This window comes from Etheostoma cragini, chromosome 3, assembly GCF_013103735.1.
Source record: "Etheostoma cragini isolate CJK2018 chromosome 3, CSU_Ecrag_1.0, whole genome shotgun sequence".
Lineage (NCBI taxonomy): Eukaryota > Metazoa > Chordata > Actinopteri > Perciformes > Percidae > Etheostoma > Etheostoma cragini.
This window is the reverse complement of record NC_048409.1, coordinates 23893763-23916311: the sequence shown is the minus strand read 5'-3', so window position 1 is coordinate 23916311 and position 22549 is coordinate 23893763. Positions and strand designations below refer to the sequence as shown.

At 39.8% G+C, this 22549-nt stretch overlaps 1 protein-coding gene across 7 annotated transcripts in view; it reads left to right on the top strand.

The window, feature by feature from the left end:
* The window catches only part of LOC117941700 (chloride channel protein 2-like), a 140595-nt gene that overhangs the window by 30501 nt on the left and 87545 nt on the right, over window positions 1-22549 (top strand). For all 7 annotated transcript variants that reach the window (XM_034866710.1, XM_034866709.1, XM_034866716.1 and 4 more), the window contains exon 2: window positions 9845-9986. In XM_034866710.1, the coding sequence (XP_034722601.1) occupies window positions 9845-9986 (142 nt within the window). The remainder of the gene's footprint in view (window positions 1-9844; window positions 9987-22549) is intronic.

The window sequence follows — 22549 nt, the reverse complement described above, 5'->3', positions numbered from 1 at the left end:
TCTCTGTGTGTGTGTGTGTGTGTGTGTGTGTGTGTGTGTGTGTGTGTGTGTGTGTGTGTGTGTTGGATACAGTAAAGAGATGTGGTATATAGAGAGGGATGGGATGGAGAACTTATGGGAACTTATGAGGAACAGCATTATGGCAATATTTGCTTTGAAATATGCCCAAAGTATTGGACCACAGTGATCGAATAATATGCTTTTGTTGTTATTTTCGTATCAGATGTCTGACCAGATTTCCCAGTCTTTAGTGAAAGATTTTTTTTCCTCAGCAATACCAAAACTTCTTGGAAAGCTTTACTCACTCTGCTTTAAGAAGCTGCTAAACCACCTGAAACCTTTTCCTGATGAAACTTAGAATTTTACTGTAAAACTGCTGTAAAACATGCAGTATTTTGACCCATTGCTAATGTCAAAACTGCAACCATAGCAGCTTGAAAGTTATGCTTGTTAATTGGCTAAAAGCAGTTTCAAAAACAGATCAATATGCGTGTTGGCATTCAAATCTGTGTGTGCCTTGGAAGGAGACTGATGGAAGTGAAGTGTTTGGAAAGAGAAGGAGTGCAATTTGCCAGCAGACTTGAATGTGCCCAAGTAAATATGGGTTTTCTCAATGAGGCAGGAGAGTGCACTTGCTGCACACACACACACACACACACACACACACACACACACACACACACACACACGGTCCACAGGTGAATTACCGTGCTTTGCTGGGTCTGTAGCATGTCTTGTGGCAGTGATCAAGACGTGGCACTCATACCAATGTGCAGCTGCCAGCCAGCCATTGGAACTGATTACTCGACTGAGAGAAGGAGACAGCAACAGACAGAGAGAATGAGGCAGCAATGGACAGAGAGAGGGAGGGAGATTCATGCTGTGTGCAATGTGTGGAGGAAGTTAGAGTGCTTAGATTGACCCCTGGGAGATTGTAGCTTATTGGACTGAATATTCATTAATTGAACTGGAACTCTGGAGCATAATTAATATGTATATTCCAGAACTAGAGAAGAAACATGTGATATTGGATAGTTGTTTGCAATTTAGTGTGTGTGTGTGTGTGTGTGTATAAAGTTTGCTCTCCATATAGCGTTAACATCAGACCGGTGTGAAGGTTGTATCATTAATCACCCGCCGTTCCTCCGATGTTCACAGCTGCACACTTTTAATCTTCCTCTCTCTTCCCTCCATCTTTTTTTCTTTCTCTGAGTCCTCCCTCCTCCCGAATGCAGTTAAAATCTAAATTCGACTCACATTGTGGGATGGATTCTTTATATAACGCCAAACGCCCCCTCCTACACTCACATTAACCCCTTCTCTTATTCCTTTTTTTCTTTATTCCTTCCTTTGCAATCTGTCCATCATTGCCCCACTGCTTTGAACAAAACCCCTCCTGCAGCTTTTCCTGCCTCTTAATTTTCATCCGTCCATCCATCCATCCATCCACCTTCTTTTTATCCATCTGCTTGTCCAGCTCTGGGTCGGTGTAAGAGAGGCCCAGAGGGTTGGCATGGCAGCCTGGCACGAGCACACAAGACTCCCTATTAGCCCCCCAACTGCCCGCCCACCCACCCACACACTCACACCCTACCACCCTCCCAGCGTGCCCCACATGAAGATTGTGAAACCTTTTATTTACTGTACATCCTGTCACATCTCCCTCCCTCAGCCTTTCTCCTTTTAGGCCTCTTTTTGATGCTCTCTTTAAATCTATTTTACGAGCACATTCCTGCTGTTCGTAGGGTAAATTTGGAATCAGTGCTTGTATGCATACAACTTCTAAGAACTACACCTAAGAGTTCTGTAAAGGCAAAATTAGAAATAAAAAAAAAGTACCTTGCTGATTGTGAAAAATACAAAAGATGCATTTATTTAGTGACTTAATCCTGCTTACAGCAGTGTGTAAGAGTAACATTTAAAGGCTGATTTTACACATTTTCCTACTGGACTGCCAGTTATTTTTATTTTATCTAACTTTTTATTTAACCAGGTAGGCCATTGAGAACAGGTTCTCATTTGCAACGATAAGCTGGCCAAGAAAAGCATAAGCGTGGAAGAAAACATAGAGTTTCACATACAATAAAATACAAGAAAACAGAAGACAATAGTTTCCATAAAGTGCAGATTAGGTTGGCACTACTAAGCTGGTGGAAGGCAGATGTACGTACTGTAAGTCAGAGGAAATTGAAAGTGATAAAGCTATAACAACACAATATCCATGAATAGATAATATATAACACTGCTGAGATGTAGTGAAGAGTTAATCTACGGTTAGTGGAAATAGTTGTCTTGTTAGTGATGCAGGTCCATAATAACAGAGTATATATGAATAGACGGTCTATATAAAATGCTGAATTTAGTGAAGAGTCAAACAGTTAGTGCAAATAGTGGTCTAGGTGCTAATGTAGATATAGGACATACACAGAATATACACAGAATATACATTATGAAAGAGGCAGTGTCAATATGAATTGACCTCTCATATGAAATGCTGACATGTAGTGAAGAGTTGATATGCAGTTAGTGCAGAATTGTGGTCTAGATAGAGATGTAGAGTGTACTAAAATTGTGTGATACAAAGGTAGGAAGAAAAGAAAAACAGTTGAGCGTATTAAGGCAGATGAAAGGTGCAAAAGAGCGATACCAGAATATGATAGCAATGTGCATTTGTGCAAACATGCAATTGGGCGTGACAAAGATATCGGGGTAAGGGTGTGCGAACTTGTGGGTGACAGATGGATGAAAGAACAGGTAGCAAGTGCAATGATCAGACAGGAGCTCAGACAGATGGGATTTGAAGGCAGTTAGTGGGATAAGGGCTTAGAGTTTCAGGGGGTTTTGTAGTTCGTTCCAGTGATTTGCAGCTGAGAAATGGAAGGAGTGGCGGCCAAAGGAGATGTGGGCTTTTGGGGTGACCAAGGAGATGGAACTGCTTTAGCGTAGGCTGCGGGTGGGTGAAGCTATTGTGACAAGAGAGGCTTAGGTACACCCGGGGTTTGCCTAGTAAGGACTTGTAAATGAGTTGATACCAGTGAGTTAAGCGTTGAGTGTGTAACAAGGGACAGCCAATTTAAAGCATAGAATTTGCAGTGGTGGGTGTTAAAAGGGTCTCTGGTCACACAACGCATGGCACTATGATAAAGAACATCCATTTTTTACAGGTCTCTAATACTGCCCTATGGTTGCACTCCTGACAAAAAAGCCATGTAGCATACTATCAAAGTAGACATAGTAGACTAAAACTACCCTATTGTGAATTATGTATCAGCTCATGTATGGTTCATCGAGACCAATGTCAATTTGTCATTGTCACATTTCAGCACAGGGTCACAAGGTGTGTAGTCTTTCTATTTTATCTTGCCCTTAAATCTAAAATATCAAATGTCCAGATCTTTTTGGGATGTTTTTAGCCAGTTTTGAAAGTGTAGCTCAAGGGGAAATTGCTATTATTATTACTGTTAAAGTGAAAATGTGTTGATCTAGGACTTCCCCTTAAATATGCCTTGCATAACACAAAGGTGTTAGTGTTGAACAACATTCTTTGAAAAACTAATTGTTTGATTCCCACGGTTTTGTGGTTACTAATTTTGCCATTTCCCTTTTCAATACATTACATTATGATTGTCTTCCCTCTGCCACTGTGTGCGTGGTCCATTCATGTTTGTGCTCTGTCTGGTGATTAGTAAAATGCTACAAACGCTCAAATGGGGGCCTGCTTTTCCTGGCATCCCTTAAGGCCATCGGCCATTTGTCCATCGGACAATCCGGCGAGGTCGGTGACTCAAGTCTGTTCGGTACGTTCCCTGCCGTCGTGAGTACGTTTTGGCCGATTTGACTTGTTGAATCGGCCAGTGGGCAGTTGGACTCATTGACTAATCTGATTGGTGGAGTGCTAGCCCATGACTAGCGAATCAGTGCTTTGTCCACAAGGAGAAGCCCGAGAGCTGACAACGCCAGTATACTCTTATCACTAGACATCGTATTTTGATTTTTTTTGGGCAACATTAGCTCTCTACATGAAGCTCCCATCTGAGGTTGTATAACATTAACGTTAAGCCGTGATGCAGTAAGTAAACAAGAATAAGCCAATTAATGACAACAGAAGCATTATGACATCTCACTACCCTAAAGTTAGCTCCGTTCCCTAAGATATGACAATGTCTTGTTTTGACTTCATTGACTACTGGATGTGTGAAACACAACTTTGTTTTTAGGTGGTACTGGTGCATAAAAATAACAAATAAAGGAATATTGAATCTTCTGTTACTCACTCCTGCTAACTCTATTGTTCAGCCGAAGTGAAGTGACAAAAGTATTTTGTTTGAGATGCGGGTAGGTGGGAGAAAGTCAAGATTTGCTAACACTGGCCAACACATTTATAAAAATACACATTTGAATAGTAGCATTTGATTACTATTGATTGTTATGCGATAGTCTTTGAATAAGATTCGACTTCTGGAATTTTCACTGGTTTTCTCTGTAAAATTCGCCACACACTGCTACTGTTCCACAGTGTGCTGACACACTGGCAAACAATTTAAAAGAAACCGCAGGAAAGGTGTGTTAAACTCCCTCCTCTACTTATTATTGGATGGATGAATGCTTGTAAAAGGAAGGTTGATGGACAAGAACAAAACACCATCTTGTCTCCTTTTATGTCTTGCTGCAACACTGAATCTTTGAGTAATCAAAATCAGTGTTGTTTTTCCATTTTTTTCACACACACATTTACACACTCTTAAGTGGACACATGCGAACACACTGTCATGGAGCTTATCAGCTGATGTAAGTAACTGTGTGTGTGTGTGTGTGTGTGTGTGTGTGTGTGTGTTCAGCTCTCTAGTCTCGTTCTTATATTTAGGTTCTTGTTCCCTCATTTGCAGTTCCCATGGCAAAACACACATCATGGCTCAGCCTGATGTGTGTGTTTGTCTGTACAGTTTTTGGCATTGGACCACACGCAATGCCACACAAGATCTCAGAGACACACACACACACACACACACACACACACACACACACACACTCAATAACACATACACTCAAGATCAAGATCACACACACACACACACACACACTTGTCTTGTTCCAGTGGGCCCACATTTAGTTTGTACTAATTTATGACTTTAGATGTTTCTTCACTTAACAACACTATTGTGTGTTTAATCAGTAGAGTTGTTTGTAATAGATAAATACAAATAATACCATAACCTTTTTTTGTGTGTCCACTGTAAACATGACCTGCTGGGCTGATCACTCATTAACCATTCTGAGTGACTGCCCCAGGGGAAGGTGTGTTCCCAGCTGAGCTTCTTGAATGGCTCCTGGAGATAATCAGGACCTTAGTTTTTCTCTTTCCTCTTCTCTTCACTTTTTTTTTCTTTGCTTCCTGGATTTTTCTTATCAATAAAACATGGCTTACTTTTCTTATCCTCTGTTGTTTTTAGAAGAAGTCCTTGATCACTGATGTCGTGTGTAAAATTCATGACCTCAATTCGGGTGTACGGTTCTTGAAGGATTTGATAATCCCCTGTGTTTTGAGAAAATGCTATGACTCATGAGTTTGTGAAAGTTTTACGAATCCAACCGACAAAAACAAGGTTGGTTCTTTAAGTGCTGGAAGAATTTCTAAAATGTCTCATAATCTCTAATGCGGGGGGTAAAGTGGGATCTGGCATGGGGCAGTGGGACTGCTGACCTCTTATTCTAACTGAACATCTTCATAAACATCAATATAAAATTAACAAGCCCAAATATATATACAGTATCTATGTATATTTATTCATATCAGTCTACTCACGTTATGCACGCACACATGGATGGATGACTCGGACTACAGCTAGTACAAATTACAATAGCCACGATGTAATCTTCTCATTGCTTACTCCAAAAATGAAACCTAGCAGTCGTGAATGTTTTATTCTGTAAACCAAGGACCTCATTGGCTGATTCATAATGTTAGAATCATGCCATTGGATGATTCTTGGTCCATGAATAAGTATAGTAATATCTGTGTTAATACAACCTGAAACCAATTCGTATCTGCAAATCTTTACAACCCTGATATATATATGTTTTTTGCCTTGGCTAACCTGTCGCCAGTTAAAGGCAGGGATGGTAACGTACTCCGTCTAACCCGTCTCCTTGCCCTCGGGGCTCCGACCCAAACACAGACCTGCAATGAAAACCTCTCTGATGAAACCCAACTTTTAATACAGGTTGGTCAGTTGGACATTGACCTGTGTTTTTTTCTATGATTAATTTTGAAAGTGGAACTCTTGGGTATAAATGCCTTATGGCCTCGCAACAAGTCACATTTTTATCTTGCTTTGTAGTGTCTCCTGGTTCTTCTACCCCTTATATTAATGCTGGAATAACTCGTCACCCGTGCCCTGGCTTTTGCCCCAGCAGCCAGAACAATGAATCCAGGACAACCCGTTCATCTGGGATCAATTAACCCAGGCAGGGAGGCTCAGCCGAGCGCCCGGTTCTGACTATGCTCAACATAATGATAGGCTTTCAACCACTAATGCCTTTGTTCTGGATGGGTCTGTTTGTTTTCTTCCTCTGCTTGGATGCGAGTTTGAAGGGGGTGCATCTCAGAAAGGCTATTTCTGTCCTTCTGTTTTTTTGGGTCTTTTGAGTTTTCCTTGCGTTTTGAAGTCTCCTTACGTAATTAAAACTTAGAGTTGGCTATCATGAATGTGGCCAAGAATGCAATGCAGAATAGCATCTTGGGTAGAACAGCGGTTGGCATCTCATGTCGGAAACCCCAAATCGCTACCCAAATGTTTCCCTTCTTTGATTTTTTTCTGTGTTCATTCCTTTCTTACTCCTATATTGAACTTTAACATGGATCCGGCGAGGTAGTTTGAGGCTTCTCAGTCCATTTATCCTTTCTACCGATACCTGTTGGTTTTGCCGCTGTACATTTTTAAGAATAGGGATTTATCAGGAAGATTTTTGTCTTTGCTTTTCTATTCTTTAAAGTAAAGTGTGGTCTAAATCACTGGTTCACGAAATATTTAACACATGCATAGTGTTAAGCTAGTGCTCAAAAGTATTGCTAAACTTGTCAAAAGGCATACATGATGGTTCAAAATGTAATCACTGCATACAAATAACTATCCAGGTTGGAAGTGTGTCTAACAAGAGGATTTCTTGCTGGTTTTCTAAAATATTTTGTAAAAATATGCAAATGAAGCATTATCTAATGCTAACTTTTGCTGAATTTAAGAAAAACTTGCCTGTAGAAATACACAAAGTGTTCTAAAATAAACACCTTAATGTGTATTTTGAATTGTTTGTGTTTTTCCTCCAATAGGCTGAAAGAAGACATGCTATGGGAGTAATATTGCCCAAAAACTCAAAATTGAAAATTAATGTTTTTTCTGGGGTGTTGCCCCTTAAGTATGTTTTGTTTGAAGTATTGTACTTTGCTACATTTTAAATCACATCTGTTACGCAGTAAATAAAGGTAAATAAAGAAGCACTAACATTTCTTTGGCAAAGTATCTGTCTGCAAACTAACATCAAAATGGCTTTCTGTCCTTATCAAATTGCAAAAGACAGCGATTTAATTGAATAAATAAATAAGTATTACAGATATAAATAAGATATTAAATAAGTAATATAAAGAGGTATATCTCACCTCGCTGTTAAAAAGTGACTTTTACCCAAAGTAAATATTGTAAGAGCCACTTATTACTTTTACTGAAGATTTTTATTCCAGTAATTTAACTTGTACATGCAAGTCAAAGTTCATCAAAGTAGAACTTAGTTACTTAAGTAGAATTTCTTTGTACTCTTTTCACCTCTGGTGTGGCGTGCCTGTGTGTATGTTATCTAAACACTTTTCTTCCGTCAGGCCATAGGGGCCATGTTCCAAGAAACCTAAGCCTGCTGCCAGGGTCTGTTTTGTCCTGACATGCAAGGAGATTTAGTCAATCAGTTCTGACAGCCCCAGTGTCCACCTTCTACTCGCAAAACCAATCTGTGCCCTGTTGATGAATCAGGATTTTTACTTTTTAAGCATGCAATGAATTCCATTAGCGCCACTGCAAACCCTGGTGTTGGTGTGGCCTAACCCTCTCTGTCTCTTGAATTCTCATTTTTATCATACAAATAAGGTTTCTATACTAAACCCGTTTCTATACTTAATGTTTTTGCCTTATTTGTCAGTATTAACTGTTATTTGGGTCACATTAGTGTTGACACCGCCAATATCAGCACCAAGTACAACAAAGGCAACCGCAGCACAAACGAAGCAAAATAAAAGTTGAAGCTTGTGCATCATATTATTATAAAAAAAGAGAATCCACTGCAGCTAAGACTTGCAGATTCTGCTGAAATGTGCCCGACAGACTGTATTCCATTTGAGAAACAGTGTGTAGTACACTCATGGCCCTCTCATATGCAGATGCACCTTTTTTATGAAGTGGGATAGTCTAACACTATGCATTTAGGAATGAGGCTACAGTACTGTACATTCAGTCATTCCCCGTTTCCATCTGACACTTTCCACTCACGCTGTGGACTTCAACTGTGTACCACAAGGTTTGGACTTTAAAGAGTTATCGCTAAATTCTAGGAAGTTCAAATATGTTCTTTGTTGATAAGATAAGATCAGACAACTTTTATTGTCCATTACATGAAAACGACAACGGCTCGGGAAAGTGAAGTTTGGGGTCCCCTGCTGGAGCTGCTGCCCCCGCGACCCGATACCGGATAAGCGGTCGAAGATGGATGGATGAAAACGACAGCTAAAATACATATAATTTTGACATTTTGTGACTATTTTTTAGGATGGTCACAGCAGAGGGCACAATTACTTATTGTACCCATTTTTTTCTGACTAGGGGGAACTTGAGTCTCCTTCTTTGAAGTTGAAATTGTTTATTTCCAATGATCTTGCTGGCCTGGTTACCCACCTGGGTCAGCTTAATTCATCTTTCTAATTGAGAGATCTCATACCAGGAGATAATGTTAGGGTCAAAATACTCTCAGCGAGTGACCTGTAGACCATGGTCATGGTCTTTGCAGGCCCTCATTTTTCTGAGGAGAGAGAGACTCGTCCTTGCCTTTCTTCTCAATGTAGTCATTAGACTCAAAGGTGAGTTGATTGTCAATAGTTGTTCCAAGCTATTTAAACTGAGTGTCCTGCTCCACTTCCTGCCCTGAGTCATACTATAAGACAAGCCAACTGCTCCCACACCGCTCCTTGCTCTTTCTGACATTAAGGTCAAGGAAGCTGCTGTCGGACCAGGTGACGAGGTGGTCGATGTGCTGTGGTAGGAAGGGATTCTGACATCTTGCAACAAGACCTGGCACAAATTAAACTCTTTATACACATTTACTTTTCTAATCCCCGGGAAAGAAAAATGTCTCATCAACAACGCTCATGCTGCTGAAATGAAATTAATGAAAATCCTTGACAGCCTTGCTGTGTTGTAACGGGTGGCTAAGAGGAAATCATTAGTGCCCTCCTTTATGGTCCACCACCATGGAGGGGGGAGCTGGTGTCTGGGCGGTGGCGCGTCCTGTCTGTTGTACTGCTGACTTGACTTTATTTGTGTGTGTGTGTGTGTGTGTGTGTGTGTGTGTCTGTGTGGGTTGTTGTGTTGGGGTCACAGTTAAGGTTGAACAGTTTGGAGCCAATGAGACGTTACTCGGGTCAATGTTGAACCAGCAATATGGTGGTTTAAATGTCAGATCAATGAATTTCTCTTTTGTAAAAATAAAATAAAAATAAATCTTTCTGCTTTTGCTTGTGGGACGGGCCAGTGCAATGTGTTGGTGCATTGAATATTTAAGATAATAACCTTACTGTGTCGGTTTCCAGATGTATGGGCGCTACACCCAGGAGCTCGGGGTGTACGCCAAAGAGGAGGCCGCTCGGCTGAGGGAGAGTGGGCAGAGACGATCGGTCAGCCGGACCCTCGACCTGCTGGAGTACAACAAGGGACGCTGTGCCAAGTGTCGCAGTAAGTTTCTTACCATAGGGTCAACGCTAAGACTGAGGATCAGCTCAAATACTGTACATCCATTTCAAATGGAAACTAATCTGTAAACATTTCTATCAAATTAATATTCATTAGTATATAGCTTCTGTAATTTATGACCAATGTTGGGCAAGTTTAGTTACAATTACTAGTTACTTCTTCCAAAAAGTAACTAAATGCTCAAATGTGACCCCACCTCCACAACTCTGTCATGGAACTTAAACACATGTGCATGTTCAATTATTCAAATCTAAACTCTTTTAATGTTGCTTTGGGACAAAGTTAGACTAGCCTCCAATCTAATGCCATGTATGTAGATATTGTGTCTAGTGGATCGATAAAAAACAACATAGATGTTTTGGAACTTTTGATAATTATTGCCCCTCAACAGGCCACAACTGGGCAAAATTAAATAATGCTTGTTAAGCACTATAGCAAAAATAAATAACAAATACATGCAATCTTTGTAGAGCAAATAACATAAGTGGCCTGATGTTCATACTTGTGTGTGTGTGTGTGTGTGTGTGTGTGTGTGTGTGTGTTAGAGCGAAGGAGAAAGTGAGAAAGTGACAGCGATTAGCTTCAGACTGAGTAGCCACTCTAGAGTCCTAATACGTATGTGTCCCCCCCCCCCCCCCCCACCCTTGATTTCATAACGCCACACCTGTTTCTCGTTGACTGACTCGTTTGTGTTGTATGTTATGAACACCCGCCCAACTCTACCTCTGATTGGCTTACCGTGAAACTTTACTCAACCTCAGCCAATCGTCTGCATTTATGCGCTTGTCTTGTGCACGGCCCACTAACCAAGGAAGAACAATAATAAAAGTCTTTGCCTCTTGGCTCAGAGATCGAGTTGGTCTGAAGAAAAAAACGGCTTCAATCATAGCAACGCGCACATTTTTGGGTAGTAACGGTAACGGCGTTTTTAAGAATAAGTGGTAATAACAAGAGTAATCAATTGGATTATTCGTTACTGAAATAAGTAACGCTGTTAGACACATGGTTTTAATGCTTCTGTATGGAACTGCAGCAACTCAAATTATTTATCTTTTTTAATAAAAAAGAAGAATTTAGTAAGTTTGCATGAAATCAAAATTAATTTTACATTGTGATTTTCACTTCTCAAAAGATTAGAATACACATGTTCAACATAATTTTCTGAACCAGTAACAGGATCTTTATCAATCTTAAGCCTACTGTATCTTTTTTGTGGCTTTTTCATAACATCATGTTCTTATTTTATCGTAACATTGTGTCTACAAATTTTATTATGTCAAACTATAATTCATCAGAATGAGTGTTGCAACTAATGTGGAGTGAATATTGATCTAATTGCAAAAGGCAGTCAAATCCCTAAATAAAGTACTCAAAAATCTCTTGAGTACTTCCAAGAAGACTCTTTATTAAATGTCTCTTAGAATTCTGGTAAAATAGCCTCCATAAACCCTTTATGGTTCAGTATGATAAGAGATAAATGAATATAAGAAGCCTTTGTTATCAGTTTATTACAATGAATGAATGAAATTGTGAAGCCCCTCCCAATGGTGCTTACAAGAAACTATATTGCACACACATAGTCAACCACAGGCAACGTTGTATACCAACTTTCACAATAAAATAAGGGGAATTTGGTTGTGATAGATAATAAATATATTTCACAGATCAATAAAAGGAATGCAAGAACCCTAAAAAGAATGTAGAAGCCTGAAATGCCTCAAATGAAGAAAATCAAAATTTTCCAACCAGTTTGTGTTTCAAGAAATTAAGAAATATGGGTGAAATTCAACTGCCTTTTCAAAAGTGTTCTTATTTTGTGTATGCAAAAGATACCATGCTATGTAACCAGCCATCACACACTATTTCAAATCATTACTTTAACACCGGTGACTTTAGTACTAATCATAACAATTTATATGTTGCGATAGGGCATGTCGAGAAGCTAAAATTGGTCCCATTTTCAAAGGAAATGTATCTTCATTGTCATTAATAAAATTAGCCTAGTGCAGTTTTTTTAAACAATTTTTTTACTTGTTACCTATTTCTTCACATCTACTCATAAGATGTAATGGACTTAACTGTGATATTTCCAAGCAGTCAATACTAGTGTGCCTTGGAAAAGATTGCACCGCAATGCTAAAAAGGTCAGGAAGCGTTTCAATTCTGATACTGTATAATAATTGCGTTTTCCCCTGATAGTATAGGCTGCTTGGAAGGGGACGTACCTCCCAACATAATATACTCACTAATTAGTCATTACCATGCCAACATTTTGCTACATTAGAATAAGGTTATATCTGTGTTCAGGTCAGTTTTAGCATTGCAAATAGCACAATGACAAATGGAAGATATTACACATAGCAATACTGCCGCTCATTCAGTTAAAACTGACCATAAATGTTTTGTTTAGGAACAAGGTATTTCAAACCCAAGACTGGTTACTTAAAATGGAGCTCATATGAGATGCTGCTACTTGCAAAGAGGAGATAATCACTACCAAATAGGCTGTCTAACCCGTTTTTCAGTCAATTCACCTACAGCACTCGGAATACATTTTTTAGCCCTTTGATGCATCCTCCAGCATCCACTTCTTCTTAATTCTAGTCTTTTCGGCCCGTCCTTTCTCCTTTCTTTTCTTGCCTTCCATGGGTAACAAAAAAACGGAAAGCACGCTAATCCCAACTGTCAAAAAATGCAGCTACTTTTCCTCAAACTTTGTTGCTTTCCGTCTGTCTGATGTATGTCTTTGGGTTATGCCATTAGACGAGGCGGCGCTCATTTATCTCTCTAAATTTCTTCAAATAGACTTGACCTGCAATCGGTTCTTTGGATAACAGAGTCCCCATTCCCATGAGGCTTTGCTCCATTCTAAGTTAATGTACAAAAAACAAATAAATTGTTATATTTTTATTTGTGACTATGAAAGTTCGGTAACACCTGGATAACAATAATTGAATTAAGATGGCTAGACTGATGGGAGAGGCTACACAAACCTCAATAAATTAACGGAAGAGATAATTGTGCAGGGTAACCATGACTAAGCTATAGAGAGTGAGCAAGGAGTATAAATATCAATTGGGTGATTATGATAACTAATAGTGGGAGCCCTGGAGAGTTTTGTTGAGAGTACACTATAACAACTATTTTAAGGATCCATGGGCAGCTTCTTATAATAATTTATATACTATAATTTATAGTTCGGGCAGCGGGAATTCTTTAGCCAGCTGGGCAACCGGGAAAAGCCCTGATTTTCCTGATTGCCACTCCGCCCCTGTACTATAGTCTGAGCACCAGTCCTCTGATTACTCAGTACAATTTCCCTGAGGCATTTCTAATAGTACTAAAACACTAGATGACTCATACTTCACATCACACTATACAGTGGTAACTTTTGGGATTAGCATTAACAGTACATGAAGCATCACTGTCCAAAGGGTGAACATCATTAGAAATATAATTCTAAAGACACTTTGCTGGTGTAATCTACACTTGCTGCCCTACTTCTTTTGCTTTGGGAACATGTTAGGAAAGAAATGCTGCAGCGCTGAACGGACATCACACCGGTGGATCCATGTGAACTTTCCCACCTTTCTCAATGCAATGTTGGTGGTGATGATAATAATTGTGTGTGTGGCAGATGGTAATGAGACTGTGTATAGTACACATACCACGATAAAACAGGCTGTAAACACAAGAAGGGAATGTCACTTGGATGAATGTGAAATGTGAATTTTACTTCATTACATCACACGTTCTTGCTCTAACAGACACACACACACACACACACACACACACCCCCATCAGTTGCAGATGGTGTGCGTTTGTGGTCAAGCTTTGTTCAAAAGTCTAACTTGATGACCTGTTGGGATTTGCCAGAGGATATCTATACATCACTGCGCTGGCACTGTTTCTCTCTCCTTCTGTTTTCACTCTTGTCCCTTCCCTGTTCTCTATCCAAATTTTACTTTAAATGAACAGTGTCCAGGTGCCCAGATAGCTCAGTTGGTAGAGCAGGCACACATATATAGAGGTTTACTCCTCGACGCAGTGGGGCCAGGTTCGACTCCGACCTGTGGCCCATTGCTGCATGCCATTCCCCCCCTCTGTCCCCTTTCATGTCTTCATCTGTCCTGTCAAAAATAAAGGCCAAAAATGCCGCAAAAATTATCTTTACAGAAAAAACAAATAACAGTGTGCATCTTGTTTTTTTTATTGGCGGTTTCCTTGTTTCCTTTCAAAGTGGAACTTCATCAATGTTATACAATAAAGGTGTTTGGGAGTGCACGAGTTGTGTTAAACCTTTTGTGTCTCCAGAGGAAGCTGTGTGAAGTCTGGATCATGTGACATCACTTGAGGACATGTATCAGTGTCAGTTGGGGCCAAAGACAACAAGTTTGAAAATTAAAGAAATGTAGGGGGGTGAAGTTAGAAATAAGTGAGTTTACCAGACCTCGGTAGACCACTCCTCAACTTTGCTTCACAATCCAGACTACATTAGCCACTGCTTCTAGCATGACAGGCAAGTCTCCCAACTAACTGTCAGTTGCATTATGGGTAATGTTGGCGCCCGGTTTTGCCAAGGAAGAAGAATTTATGGAATAAAAAAGACAATACCTCTGGTTCTGCTGCGTCGATTGTGATATTTTCCTAATCTCCATCATTAGTCTGACAATACTACATTTTTTTTAAGTGAACGTGCACTTAACTGAAGAGAGATGGATGAAAAACCGGACACAAAAATAAGAGTGAGATAACAAGAACATGAATGTACCCACCCAATCTGGGCAGCTGTGGTCATTATGAAAATCAATTCACTATCAAAGGTAGTGCCTTTGTACAAAGTACTGTAAGTGACTGTATAATATATAGAAAACAATTCAGACAGGGGTGGCACCAGTGTAATAGAGCAGCCTGCATCATACAGTCGCCATTTTTAAATATGATCAGAAGTTTTTGTTTGGTCACATTGGAATAAATGAAGCCTTAACTTCACCCATTAATCGAGACGCATTTGTTGCCTTGGAAGGGGGGTCCCAATTGAAGAAGTTAATGACTGATCCTTTAACTGTGCATTTGATCTCCTTAAAGGATACGTTCACAATCTTTAAAGTCTGCCCTAAAACGGTAGTCAGGTCAACAATGAAATACCTGCCTTCTTACAGGGAATGAGGACTGGAGGTGTTGTCCCTAATCTCTTACATTAGAAGTAAGGGCTGCACAATTGAGAAAAATTTTAATCGGCATCACAATTTTGACTTCCCACGATCAAATTTGCGTGATCGAGCGATATTTTAAATGCGTCGTTCCGCTCATAGAACGCTCCTTTTTTTTTAATATGTTGGTCACAAGGGTTGGTAACTAGTAACCGCAACAGTTTGTCCCATCTGGGTTTGTTTTTCAGACAGCAGTGACCAGTGCTAGTTAGTGTCTGTTAGTTCACAGGGCTCTAGGGTGCACCGGTGCACCTAATGTCCTTGCATCCGCTGCCTCTCCACAAACGAAGCAATGTTGTTTTATATCAATATGGTTTAATGTTGCGATACATGACCCTTTTTTTCTGTGAAGCAGTGCCTGTGTTCGTATCTCTCAAAACAAAGGGACACAGCGCCGGTCCACACGGCTGACATTTGTCCACAGTTTTAATTGTTATTAACACATCTGTATATTGTTCAAAATGAGAGGCAAACCTGTATTTGTACCAGGGTTTCCGCTGGTAACTCTGCTACTGCGGCCGCCACAACAAAAAACACTGAAGTCATTGAATGCAACTAACTTCAGTCCGTTGAGTAATGGCGTGTGAGACGGAGCCTGCTGGACCTGGGCGAGAGATGGCCCATGGGATAGTTCATAAAAATGCCGCGCAGTGACGATACAGATATTTCATACACACGAGTGTAACTCTGCTGCCCAGCAATTCGACCCGTGCTGGAACCTTGATAATGAGTCAGCAGTCACTCTGTGAGTAGGCCTAGCTTACGTCCATCACACTCCCCCTCTCTCCATTGGTCTTTTAATCAGTTATTGTTGAAAACAAGTGAAGGAGCTTTTGAAGAGAGAGTTGTTGTTTTTTTTGGCTATTTATTTCAGATTATTTTCATTTACATGTGTTGCAGCTGTATGTATGTACAACTTCCACATAAGAGGAATGTAGCACAATATGGATGTGAAAGCAGTTATGAATAGCCTATGTGACAATAAAATTTGTTTTGGTTAAAATCAACAAATCTTGATATTTAATCGTGGTCTTAATATCGATCAAATATTCGTAATTATCGTTTTGGCCGTCATCGTGCAGCCCTATTAGAAGTGCATTGGGAACAGATGTCTTAAAGGAGAACAGGAGTGATGACAACAAGCAAAACCTGTATCCATCTTTTTTTAATATGGGCAACTGACTAATTGTTTAAGAAATACAGGGAAATATTAAGCCTACTTAAAGGAATAACAACCCGCCACCAGGCTCTATCTGATGGGGGGAATAGGAGACTGCCAATTGAGGAAAAAATGTAATGTCCAAGCTGTGAAAAAAGATACTATCTGGTTGTTTGCTGGGTGTGACATTTAGAATGTCAAATATAGCTACCAAAGAAAAGGGCTGCACTTTGATGTTAAGGACATCTGTATGGAAAACTGCCACACAGAAGCTTTAAAGCAGAGGGTTAAGATTAGTTTGTTTTCTGTCCCTGGGTAGATTTCTGCTACCGGGCATTTTCCTTTTTATTTCTGAATGATGAGAGAGATCAACACGACTGAATCAAGTCACTGCTGAAGTGCTGTTGAGCATGTTAGGAACCTTCTCCTTTTGTGGCGCCGCCTGTTCTGTAAATGTAGTGCCCTCTGCTGTAGAGAAGTGCTCAATGCACCCAGCTCATCCCAGCTACTCTCTTGCTCTTTAGTCCTAAATGCTGTGTGTGTGTGTGTGTCTGTGTGTGTGTGTGTCTGTGTGTGTGTGTCCGTGTGTGTGTGTGTCCGTCCTCTGCTCTAATCTGGGTGATGAGTTTTGCTGTTGTTTCACTGGCAGCTGATGATTCAGATCCCTCTCCCTCCTCCTCTTCCATCCTTTTTTTAAGGATCATGACACCAAACCCCCAGGAACAGAATCGATTCGTCCCTCAGCAGGTAGCTTCAAGCAGAAGAGATTTGATCTAGATTGCACTGCGGCCATACACAAACTTTTTTCTCTGCAGGAGAAAATTGAAAATATAAACACACACAGAGAGAGGGAAAGGCATATACAAAAGGCGACTGGCTGAAAATATATGCAAATATTAAGTGCCACATTATTCTGCATTGCTGCTGTGGGACACGGTCGCTCTTATTTACATACACGCAAACACAGTATTCCCCCGCATAGATCAGCACAATCTCTATTATGTCTCACACATACTGTTTTATTTATATTTTATACACACACATACAGAGAAACAAACGCACACTTTCCTTTTCATTTGCTGGTACTTGTTGATTCTGAAATGTGCAGCCGGCAGCAGAATCACCAGCCTATCGTGTGTACTCTCTGGCCCTGAAGGAACTGTCATCCTTTCAACAGTGTGTTTACAGCGTGTCTGACATGCAGGTATAAGTCCGCCAACAGCCAGGCAGACCCAGCAACTACAGGCATTGTTTGTGGCAAAATCTAAAGACAGCAGAGTAGCTCCGACAACAGTTAGCATCTCTGTAATTATGGCCAGCACTGTAGCAGACAGTGTTTCAATCACAAGATTCTGCTGGCAGTTCAGTGTACTGTGATTCCTGTTAGTATCCATTGTCAAGTTTAATACTTAATTGTTATGGACAATATGAAAATTTTGAACAGGTGGAAAACTCTGTCTAGTGTATATAACACAAAACATGACCTATCTTAGCTAATTTTGTTGATATACAAAACAAATCTGATGTCTAATAACTAGGGTTGGGCATCGTGTTTTTTTTTTGGTAATGGTGCTATATCAGTATTTTTAAAACGGTGCCGGTGCCTGAACAAAAATATACATTGTAAATTTGTGTATATAAGATATAAAAAAAGGAACACAAAAAACAGTTGGTGACACTAAAGACTGGCTTGTTTATTGTTTGTTTTTTGGTTGGTTGAATAATATGATTGAATAATTGATTAATAATGTAATAACAATGACGTATTTCACTGGTAAATTGCTGGAAAATGACAAAATCAAGCACCAGATAGGAAAAGGGTATTTAACAATAACTAAGAATGTTGGTTTGTTTCAAGTGAACGCACCATCTGTGCACTCTTTCCAACAACAGCAAATGCAGGGTGCAGACTGTTACGTGCTGCTGTTGGAATCCTTTACAGGGAAATACAGTCACACTTTACTCTGCTTAATGTAAGCTGTCAGCATTTTAACATTTTTAACATACTTGATAACAACGTATTTGTCTTTAGGCTAACACATTATCAGCTCATTTATTATATTGATTTCAAGGTAAACATTGATGATGAAAACAACGTTGATGATGAAAAAAATTAAACTATACCAACCAAAAGGCAGCCAACACAAGTATAGTGACAGTATTATCACAGAGTCAGGGTAAAGTTTTTATTTTTTATTAATTCTTATGTTTAAGTCTTACACATAAAAGGTTAAAATCAAAGGCAGGACTAGTTTAAGTCAGATGGATTAATGGTAGTTCAAAAGTCCAGACTTAGTCATTTTACTTGTTTGGACTGTGCTGTTTGAAAAAGTAAAAATCGCTTTAACTTTATTTTCACTTATCTACTTCAAAAGGTACTTCAGCAGTTTAAACAAAACACTGTAGTGAAGGAGCCCAATATAACGTCTCCTAAAATGTATTCATTTAATTTTTAGCTGGTGACTTTTAAAGGTTGACTGGTTCGGCCCCTGCAGCTATACTCCATCTATCATTCCCTTACGAGGTAGAGGCAGCACCATTTAACAGATAGACATTCACAGTCATAGCCGCTTGGTAATCCTGGAGGTTATTTTTATAAGGATTCCTTACCTGCAGTTTTCTACCTGTGTTTGCAACCACAATATGGTCTTCACTTTTTTAAGTTGAAATAAGAAATTGTCTTTAGATAGATAGCCTTTATTATTTGACTCACAGTCCATAAAAACAACAACAAAAAAGATACAGATACAGAAGACAGAAACCAATTAAACAAGACAGCTATACCAGTAATCCCATAAGGGTGACTGGTATCAAAGAACTGAACCTTGGGTAAATCAGATGTGAAATGACAGAGTTACAAGAAGAATTCAGGCGACCAATACATCAGATTCCTCGGTAAAGCAGGGAATGTAATTCCTGCTTGACGGAACAATTCACTTTCACTACACCACCTTGGTTTCCTGAGTAGAATGAGCAAGCAATCATTATAAGCTCATTGAAGCTTGCCTTTTTGAACTTGACTCACAAGGGGGCAGTGTAAAAAGCGGTACAATATGCTTTAAAGAGGTTTATCTTGACAGCATCAGAACACCAAGAGAACTTTGATGGCGAGCATGTTAGCTTGTATATACAGTATAACATGCGATGCTGCCTATACTTGTCCTCATTATCTGACATTTGACCTGTTAAGATATGACCCAAGTACTTAATTTTACAACCAACAGTTTGCCCTTGCCCTGCCAGATGGAAAGTTGGAAAAATAAGGTCATTGTCCTCTTTCACTCTACACATCATAACCAAACTCTTTTTGGCATTATATTTCACATCAAATTTAACACCATAATTGGAACATATATTCAACAACTCCTGAAACCCTGCACTGCTAGGAGAGAAGGAGAGAAGAACAGCCAAGTCATCAGCATACATGAGATGGTTCACTAGCATGTTACCAATCATACATCCTGTTTTACACTGCCTTAGCTGGTCAGACAGGTCATACGTGTAGATATTAAAGAGGGCCGGTGATAGTATAGTTCTTTTCGGAGAAAAACCTTCAGTGATTGTGGTTACAATAATGTTAAGAGTACTTGTGGTTGATCTGAGTTATCAGCAGAAGAGAGTTGCTGTTTGTGCAAGTATTTAACTGAAGTATATTCTGAGTTGTGTTGATTTAATGGCAAAATGTGTTCATATGACAGATCATACCACTGTTCCTACCTTTTTAAATGGTTAACTTCTTCCACAATGCAATTGCTTCTTCAACTGCAAACCATTTAACAAAGTGTATTCCCCAGGTGTGTTGGTAAAATTGTCTGATGTGATCAGCTTCTGTATGTAAATGGCTCAATCACACGAAGGTCAAAGTTCCACGTGCTGTCCAACATTACATTAAGTCTACTGTAACTCTGATTTTAAGTGATGTCATATCTATAGTAAGCACTTCTAACAATACGAATACCACATGGGACTGAATGGTCCAGTTGCTTTTGATGCTTTTTGTACAGGACTCCCCACTGTGACTGGCCCTGTTGAAAAAGCATTTTAATTGCGTTGGCATCAACAATGTTGGCTTCTTTCACCCAGCCCGAACAAAGTGGATTGAACAGACGAGCAGAATAAGTGACCAGTTGACATTGCCATGTAGAAAGTTGTGTGCTGCTTCTAAAAATATCAAAATTTAACAAGGATTGCCAACTTTTTTCAGTATTAAATGTGTCCACTCTACAGGTGGTACTTTGATCACAAAACGTCAGATGGGTGGGCTGCTGGGACCTGCTGGGTCAGGCCACCGGTCTTCAGTGGTGGAAGGAATCAGATCTTTTACTTGAGTTATGTTATGAGCTGAAAATGGGCCCTGTGAGTACCATACTATCATGTGTAACATTATTAGATTGGGTTTAAAGGAAACCATGGGAGAAGTTAGGAGGAAGATGCTTCTTTGGTAGATTTGCAATAACTCAGACATCTGAAACATGACAAAGGGCCCACAACAAAAAATGTTGTTTATCACTAGTTTAATCTTTAACAATGTGTTGCATGTAATAAGCTGAACATATTTTATGTAAACCCCTAATCTTCAAAGTAATTTGTAACTTAGGCTGTACAATAAATGTAATAGAGTAAAATGGACTATTTCCCTCTCAGTTAGTAGTAAATTAGAAAGCAACATTAGTGATGGGACAACCAACTCTTGTACACAAGTTGGTTCAACCGGACGATTGTTGGTTGGTCTACCGAGGCAATAGATTCACGAGACAATAAAGGTGTCTGGGAGCGGTTGATAACTCAAACTTGCCAAGAACCTAGACACCCGTTTCATTAGAATAGACTTCTGCATTAGGCGCGGTTACGGTCCTGTTCAGTAGTCTGGTGCGGAGGTGCGTGGTCTCCTCGTGACAGCCTACCTTCTTAACATGATCGAACGGAATTACCAATTTTGCCTAACGTTAAATGTAGCTTACATGTACCTTTTTATAGCTTATAATTCTTTCTCATCACTATTGTGTGGATTTGACCAAGAACCATTACCATTTGATTACTTTACTCGTGCGACAGCCATGGTCACTCAGTCTCATTGAGTAGCCTAACGTTAGTCTTCTTGTTCGGAAACCGGTTGATGTTATTTCATGCGGCCACCACGGTCTCTTCATTTAATTTACATAGCATACTGCACTGCATTTGTCAACAAGTTTACTTGTATAAAATATTTCAAAGTTGTGATTTGTAAAGGCTGCATTAAATGCTATTGTTAGCATAGCCTTTTATTTGCAGCAATGGCTTATAATCGTCTCTCAACGTTACAGCATTCAGTATGGTCAACAGTCACGGTCACCGAGAACAGTCCTACCGAGTAGATCTCACTGCAACCGTTCTTCTACAACTCTCGGGGCCTGCTAGGTGCTGCTTGAGGTAGCCCATTTCCTGATTGATTCTACCAGTACTCCAGTGGAAGCGCCAATGAGCTAGATTTTTGACACACACAGTAGCAGAAGAAAATCTGCTACACACACACACACACACACACACACACACACACACACACACACACACACACACACACAACAAAGCATACACCGATCACACTCAGTTTTAAAGCTCTGCCGGCACGAGTGAGGTAGAAAACAGGAGTGAGTCGGTTCATTGACGTATGGCACTCAATACTCCCGGTTCAGTTACACGAGTTGGGTTGATAACCGGCTCATCGATCAGTTCGTCAACACTTAGCAGCATTAAATTGGTATACCAAAGTACCTACTGGACTGTACTGTACTTGAATAAATGTATTTAAGTACTTTCCACCACTGCCTGTCTTTCGTACATCACATGCTTTTTGTTACATCCACTTTTCTGTCCCTTTTATTGTTAGTGAATTAAATTTATATAAGAATTGGTTTAGTGAATGACTTCTGTATCAGGGTTTTGAACAACTCACATTGCTGCTCATACAGGGAGTAAAACCTTCTGGTATCATAAGAGAAACTAGAAACGTTTTATGTATGTTCGCACCCACAATTTGCAGACCATAAACTGAAAAACAAGAATGAACATACTGTGTTTTCATTGACTGTTGGCTGTTCAATTAGCCAGAGTAATCCTTTGGGAAAGCTTGTTTTTGTGTCATCTGTCCAGCAGGTCGCAGCATTGAGCTTCAAAGCAGCACATTCAGAAGCAGG